Source organism: Gadus macrocephalus, chromosome 20 (assembly GCF_031168955.1).
Source record: "Gadus macrocephalus chromosome 20, ASM3116895v1".
Taxonomy (NCBI): domain Eukaryota; kingdom Metazoa; phylum Chordata; class Actinopteri; order Gadiformes; family Gadidae; genus Gadus; species Gadus macrocephalus.
The window spans coordinates 5,769,489-5,777,305 of NC_082401.1; the positions used below are offsets into that span (position 1 = coordinate 5,769,489).

At 41.7% G+C, this 7,817-nt stretch overlaps 1 protein-coding gene across 1 annotated transcript; it reads right to left on the reverse strand.

Moving 5' to 3' along the window:
- Positions 1-5,289: 5,289 nt before the first annotated feature.
- On the reverse strand, positions 5,290-7,578 carry LOC132448887 (coiled-coil domain-containing protein 106-like). Its single transcript, XM_060040435.1, has 4 exons — positions 7,337-7,578; positions 6,882-7,031; positions 6,010-6,267; positions 5,290-5,884 (listed from the first exon to the last, which is right to left on the reverse strand). Exons 1-4 carry the CDS (start codon positions 7,458-7,460, stop codon positions 5,568-5,570), a joined length of 849 nt encoding a protein of 282 aa, XP_059896418.1. The 5' UTR covers positions 7,461-7,578; the 3' UTR covers positions 5,290-5,567.
- Between the last annotated feature and the right edge of the window lie 239 nt (positions 7,579-7,817).

Genomic DNA, 7,817 nt, shown 5'->3' on the forward strand with positions numbered 1-7,817 from the left:
CCCTATTTCTCTCTCTCTCTCTCTCTCTCTCTCTCTCTCTCTCTCTCTCTCTCTCTCTCTCTCTCTCTCTCTCTCTCTCTCTCCCTCCTTCCCTCCCATTGGTCCCATTGTATCTTTTAATGAGATCGAGGTTCTTCAAAGTGTCCCGCCCCTTCTCCCACAGAAGACTTCCTGTAATGCAAATGCTTCAATAACCCATACTTCGAAGTAATAGAGTGATAGAGAGAGAGAGAGAGAGAGAGAGAGAGAGAGAGAGAGAGAGAGAGAGAGAGAGAGAGAGAGAGAGAGAGAGAGAGAGAGAGAGAGAGAGAGAATGAGACTTATAAGTTTCAATATTGTGCTTTACGATCAGCCATTTGTGTTTGTGTGCGTGTGCTATATCATTAACTTCCTTCTTCAAGGGAATTATATAATAATAAAACAATAGGTTCGTTTTTTTTCGGTTTTCCTCTTTTAAACACCTGTTGTCATGACAAAAAGGCACCAAATCCTTTCCGATGTCACTATGGTGATGAATTTTCATTAAAACCCATCTCTACATAATCAATTAATTATCCAAACCTGGCTGAATATAGACATGTAATTCGGCAGACCAGTCGGAAAGCAGGAAACTCTTTCGTAACGATACACATGGTTTTATCCAAAGCAGCAGTGATTTTCCCTCAGTATGCCTATGAATGCTGACATTGGTGTTCAAACCAAGCACCTTTAGCCTGGGAGTCAACCACCTTAACTACAAATATTTTCCATATTAAACCCAGGGCTTTTCCATCTCTCCATCTTTCACCGTCTAGGCTAGGATGCACTTGCACCTTACACCTGAAACACTTTGCAGTCTGAACGTGAACAAATGAGCCTTGTGTCAATGAATGTCTTCAACTCAATATTGAAGGAAGGATGGTATAGTCTTGTATGCTCTTAAATTGTGTGTGTGTGTTCCCCTATTGTGTGTGTAGGTCAAGGTCATGGTTAAGTAACCGCAGCCCACGGGTGACTGCCAGGCCCCCCATTATAGTCTCAAATTGTAGGGTGCGGCCCCCGTTGTACTCATATCGGACACTTTTATAAAAAAGATTTCCTCCCTGAGAGATCATAAGAAGATGTTAAAAAACACACAATTATCTGTCTATTTTATATGAATCAGGGCATTAGAGTCTGCATATAAATTGGGGGGCTCTGGCTCATACAGCCTCATCAAATGCTCCATTGAAACACAATGGAAACCATTGCTAGAAATTAATCTAAATTCGTAGACAAGAGAAAGAAACTCAGCCCTTAGACCTTCAACCAGGAGGCCTCTTTGGATCGCTCTGTAAAAATTGTGGGTTGCTTAGCAAAAAGTCAGACCCTAACTAAACAAGGGACCCCCCCTCCCTACCCCCGGGGCCCCGAGAGGACCATGGTTCAGTGTCGGATCCATGTCAGGCCCTAGAATAAGGTCATGTCTCAGGGCGGTAGGACCTTCCTATCTCCAAAATTGCCGTTTCCACCACATTCCGATCGGCTAGGTCTTGCAGGCAACACTTCTGAGAGGCTTTGTCAGAAAACACCAAAAATATGGAGCTGAGGCTTTGTGAGTCATTGCTTCTAGGGCTGGAGCCCCCAAATTGATGATCGTTAATGTCCTTTGAAACCCTCTTTCATATAAAAGAGACCCCGGGTCTATAACTCACTTGTTACTGTCCTTGATCTCAAAGTTACCTATTCTTTGCATCACTTCCTGTAGAGCTTATACAATCACTGAATGAAAATTATGTAAATAAAATAAAAATTTCTCGCTAGAAATTAAATCAAAGCCAATTTTAATGCTGAATCTAAATCAAAATATAGCATTTGTAACTGAGAATATGTCAGCCACAATGTCAGCCACATCCGTCTCGGAGGTCCGAGGACGTTGCCTAGCGACACGCATCAACACGCCCCTTTTCCTCGGACAGTGAACTTGCTTGTTCGGATGAACTGAGCTGAGCCGAGCAAGATTCCGAGACAGAATTCAAGATGGCTGCGCCCAGTGTGACTTGTAAGGATGAACTGTTTTCATTGTGTTTGGACCGTGTAGATAGCTGTACGGTCTAACTGTTTGACTAAAGTGTTACCGTATGATGAGTGAGTGTCGAGGGATTTAACTTGACGTGATTTGGTTGCAATTACCTGGAACTCGAGATACATGTAGTCTATGTTATTACCATGGTGGTTAATAAATAAATTTCTACCTTTACCGTTCGGATACGTTTGTAAACAAAACAACATGGTGTCAGAAGTGGGATTCTTCCTGAAGACATCACTCGGACGACTTCATCTCTCGGAACGTCAACTTTGAAGTCTCGACCGCGGGAAGCGACACCATCGAAATGGCAGATGGATTCAGACGTCCGGACCCTCTCGTTTTCGATGTTGCAGTGCACTGGCGCAAGTTTGAACGAGAATATGAGATTTTCATTGCTGCAGCACACAGCGATAAACCTGCCCGAATGAGAGCTTATATACTCCTCAACCTCGTAGGAGGAGGCTATAGAGAGAGAGCGGTCATTCACCTATGCACCCGCAGTACTAGGAGAAGATAATGACGTTGTCGTTCCAGCAGAATCTAGAGAGGACCCCGAGTGTCTTAAAAGAAAGTTTAAAGAAATATGCAACCCTGAATCAAACGTGATAATGGAGAGGCAACTTCAACACCAGACACCAAAAACCTGGCGAAACAATCGAAGCATACGTGAGTACACTGCTAAATCAGGCTAAAAACTGCAACTTTGGCGCATTGGAAAACAAACTGATAAGAGACAGACTGCTGTGGAATAAGTGGCGACGGTGTCAGACGTACGCTGCTAAAAGAGACTGACCTAACACTGTCTAGAGCACTATGCATTTGCCAAATTAGCGAGCTCACTGAAAAACATGGCAAAGCCCTCTCCACGCCTAAAACTGCTGCAACCGCCAGTGTGGAAGCTGTACAAATAAAACATAGAAACATTTACAGCAAAATGAAGCGCACTATGAGGGAAAATCCATAAATCTCCAGCTGCCGCAATTGTGGGGGAACCCATCCAGCGAAACGTGACCAATGTCCGGCTTTTGGCCAACAGTGCCACAACTGTGGTAAGCAGAACCACTTCAAAAGCCAATGCAGGTCTACAAAGTCAAGCAGACCAAACAAACAGATAAACCAGCTATATGCTGAAACAAACACCAGCAGTGAAAGTGAAGACACATTCACCATCGAAGGCTTGTCCTTGCATGATGATGAGCAGAAGATTGACAAGGAAGGACATTGTTTTGTGACGGTTAATGACAAACAATTAAACCTGAAAGTGGATACAGGGGCGAAATGTAACGTTATGTCCTTCAACACATACAAACTTGTCAGGCACAATGAAGAACTGCAAATGCCAATTAAGCAGGTCAATCTTGTAACATTTGGCGGATCTATGGTCACACCAATTGGCACAGTGACATTACCATGCAAGCTAAATGAACAGCTGTATAACCTACAGTTTCAAGTCGTGAAAGGAAGTGTTCACTCCATTCTTGGCCTACAGGACAGCCTACATATGAAGCTAGTCACCTTCAGCAGGGAGGTGTTTAACCTGGACTGTGTTAAGGATCACACCCTGTCGCAGAAAATGTTTAAGGAATAAGCAGACCTATTCAAAGATGAGGTCGGTGACTTACCTGTAACATACTCGATGAAGGTAGATCCAGAGATAACACCGGCTCACATCGTATCCCAGCTACAATGCACAGAAAAGTGGAACAAGAGCTCCAAAGAATGCAAACCCTGGGAGTAATTTAACCTGTGGATGAGCCCACGGAATGGGTTTCAAATGAAGTGGCCACACACAAGAAAGAGACGGGTGACGTGCACATCTGCATAGACCCCAGAAACCTAAACAAGGCCCTCATGCGCCCTCACCATCCCATGCGCACGGTGGAGGAAGTTGCAGCTCAGATGTCAGGTGCCACTATCTTCTCCGTCCTTGATGCTAAAAGCTCCTTCTGGCAAGTCAGACTGGATGATGCCTCATCCCTCCGCACAATATTCACAACTCCGTATGGACGATTCAAGTTCTTAAAGATGCCGTTCGGAATTTGCACAGCCTCAGAAGTGTTTCAAAGAGCCATGGAACAAATCTTTGCAGGATATCCATGTGCTATAATCGTGGACGAGATCATCATCGGTGGCAAAGACCCTGATGAGCATGAAAGAAACCTGAAAAAGGTTCTGGATCGTGCCAGGCAGGTGAAACTGAGACTGAATCCCAGCAAATGCAAATTTGGACTCAACGAGGTGAGCTATGTTGGGCACACATTCACAGATAAGGGGCTGAAAGCAGACCCTAAAAAAACAAAAGCAATCAGTGAAATACCACCCCCAGAGGACAAGCCAGCTATCAAGCGTTTCTTAGGGATGGTAAACTACTTGGGCAAGTTCAGGTAACACTTTATAATAACCCTCCATAATAAACCATTTATGAAGCATTTGTTCATCATTTACAAATTGTTATCCCAACATTTACAAACCTTAGTAATGTATTTGTAAATGAGTAGTAATGTATTTATGAACCTGTTTTCTAATGATCTATGAGTTTTTTATAAGGACATTAGTTAGGGATTTATAAATGAGTATTAATGTATTTACAAACATGCATCAAATGATTTTCTAACGATCTAAAAGATCATTTATAAGGACATTAGCAAGCTATGTGTAAACGAGTATTCATGTTTGTATGAACATTTTTCAAACCATTTTCTAATTATTTATAAGATCATTAATAAGGTATATAATAATGGTCTGCTCACATTTTACAAATGATTAAGCAAGCAGGTTTCAATGAGTTAGTAATGATTCATAATATCCTTTATAAGGCATGTGATGATGGTCTGCTCACCATTTATGGGTCATCATGAATAACCTTTGTCAAGCATAAGCTATCGTCCAATTCATAAGTGAAATAATATATGTGAGCACATGTAACACCTTAGTTTATGCTTAATATAGGTTTTTAGAAAGCATTTACTTATCATTAGTAAAGTGTTTTGCATGGGTTGATATAAAGTAGACACTGTCTATACTTTATAAGCATTTACAAATGGCCAATAACTGAGGAACATACTATAGAAACCATTTACTTACCATAAGTAAAGTGTTTTGCATGGGTTGATATGAAGTTGGCACTGTCTATACTTTATAAGCATTTACAAATGGCCAGTAACTGAGGACCATACTATAGAAACCATTTACTTACCATTAGTAAAGTGTTTTGCATGGGTTGATATAAAGTTGGTACTGTCTATACTTTAAAAGCATTTACAAATGGCCTGTTACTGAGGGACATACCATTAGAAGACACTTCTGCAGCAACAACTCCAAAAATGACCTCAAACGTTAGGTTGTTAAACATATCAATGGCAAAAACACACAACACAGCATCGAGGGAATGAAGTGAAATTGTAAAACATTTATTTAAAAAACCACACTGACAATAAATTCACTTTAAACATGCATTCTAATAATCTAATATCTAACACAACAGCAACAACAACAACATAACTTTAAATAAGGGGATCAGCTAGTTTTTTTTAGTAATTGGCAAAAGTTTGCCAGAGTCTTTATATTCTTTGATTCGGGTAACAATGTTTTCGTCCACGTCTATGGCATCCTTGCACCTCTGTGCAAAACTGGAGAGCTTCTCCTTTTTGGGGGCGCTCTCTTTTAGCTCTGCATACGCCTCTGGGGCAGCAATGCACAGCTCTGCCATGGGGGCATTTACAACAATGGTGTTGCGGTCGACCCCCACAGCTTTGAAGGCTGCCCCCATGGTTCTTCCCTTCCTGCAGATTTTCAGCACCTTGCGGTACCGGGCCACCACCTCTTCAGGATCTTTAGCTTCAAATGAGAGAAGGTCAAATGAGTACAGCGCACATCATACATATACTACTAATTCAATTATCAAACTTGATACACTTGAAAGTGGGTGTACACTTTCCCCCGCCACTGTATATTCTTATTACCTCGCTGGTAAACACCTTGCCCCTTCCGGTTCTTTGCCCTTTTCCCCTGCTTCCGTCCTTTTCCCCTGCTGTTCTTCTTCTTCTTCTTCTTCTTCCGTCCCTCATCCGAGGAGGAAGAGTCGGAGGAAGAGTCGGAAGAAGATTCGGAAGAAGAGTCGGAAGAATCAGGCCCCGACTTGGACGAGTCGGTTGAGTCGGCTCCCTGCGACTGGCACTTCTTCGCCTGGGGTGGACTGCCCTTGTCCTTTTTTCTTGCTGCTAAAAACAGACAATGACCGAGGATGATTAGTGGAAAATATAGGCATGTGCGTGGCACACTAGTAAGTGTGATGGTCTTTGGAAGATAGTTTTCTGAGTTCAAAATCATCCCGTTACTGTTTTTTGTTTTATTATTTACCGTATTAAAAACATCATAATTCATTAGTTATTATTAATTAAAGTTTGGCTTTCTGTAGAATAAAGAAATACAGAATACAGAAAATAAATATACATAATAGCAACCTGTACCAATATCCTTAATATTTAACAATATACATAGTAATTATTCATTATTTATAATATATAATTCACTATTGTGCAATTACATATTAATAATTCATAATATATAATTCACTATTATGCAATATGCAGATTTGCTATGCAAACAACTGAAATAATAATAATAATTGTTATACCAATCACCTGCACTCAGTGTATTATAAACACTAGAATTACAATGCAGTTACATAACTGCATACGGCAACACAATGATAACTTTATGTTAGCATAAGAGATTATAAACACGTGGTATTAGACCATGAGGGCACGTTTGGGCTGGCACGAAAAGGTTTCAAGTTAGCAAGTGTATTGTCAAATATGGCAAATTGACTTACTCATAGCCAGTTGTTCCAGCAGGAAGTCCCTTTCTTTGGTCAAGTCTTTAACCAGCTCCTGCTGCCAGTCCAACTTCTGCCTGGCCATCTGCAGCTCATGGTACATTCTCGTTGAAGCCAGTTGGGCATTAGGAGCGACTGTGGTCCTAGCTTAATGTTTGGGGGAAAGAATACAACTTTTCAATAAAAATGTTCACACCGCTCATTTCCAATAATGAAGGTTAATCATATGCACATTAAGCAAGAAGGGAAATCGTTTTGATAGTTTAAGGTTACTAGCTAGGTGGTACATCTGTACATTAATGCCTGTCGGAACGACACTCAGGCGTGAGACAGCTGAACACGTGGATGCTAACTATCAATAGCTGTCAATGGCAAGCTAGCTAGCTCTTACAGCAGGTTAGCTAGCTTACCACCGCGGCTCTCATGTGCATTAGCTTGGCCTTGCAACTTACCGGTGGAAGACGTTCCCGCTGCTTCCTCCTCAACCGATTCGTCTCCGGCGGCAGGGGTATTCCTTGCCGAGCTCACCGTGTTCGCTGGACGTTTAGACCGAGAGCGGATATCAGCACGTCTCATGTCTGCAACAAGTTGGCAGTTGTGTTCCGACTCCCTCGTGTGATGAATCTAAGTGCCCACCTGATTGGCTGTCCCCCTCTGCTCAACACTGCAGGAACTATGAATGGGTTTTAAATAAAAGTATTTCATGTTACATGTTTAATTGTTTCATGTGATGGAAATATGCGCTAAATAAAATGGAAAGTTCTCCTGAACAACTTTTTAATTGATTGCTGGTTAGCCAACTTTAGTTATTTTTGTTTCCTGGTGAGACATTTGTGGGTGAAGAACAACCACCGTTGACGGGACTGTACCAAAACTCTACCTTCTCCTTCCTTCCATTACGCATTAGTAAGAGGAAACATTGGTCTGTGTGCC

Bases quoted from the DNA above. Each gene is read 5' to 3' on its own strand.
- LOC132448887 (XM_060040435.1), bottom strand. From the start codon at position 7,460: ATGAGACGTGCTGATATCCGCTCTCGGTCTAAACGTCCAGCGAACACG. The intron at 7,032-7,336 runs GTAAGTTGCAAG...CCAAACATTAAG, and splicing joins AGCGGGAACGTCTTCCACCG to CTAGGACCACAGTCGCTCCT. The intron at 6,268-6,881 runs GTAAGTCAATTT...GTCTGTTTTTAG, and splicing joins GCTGGAACAACTGGCTATGA to CAGCAAGAAAAAAGGACAAG.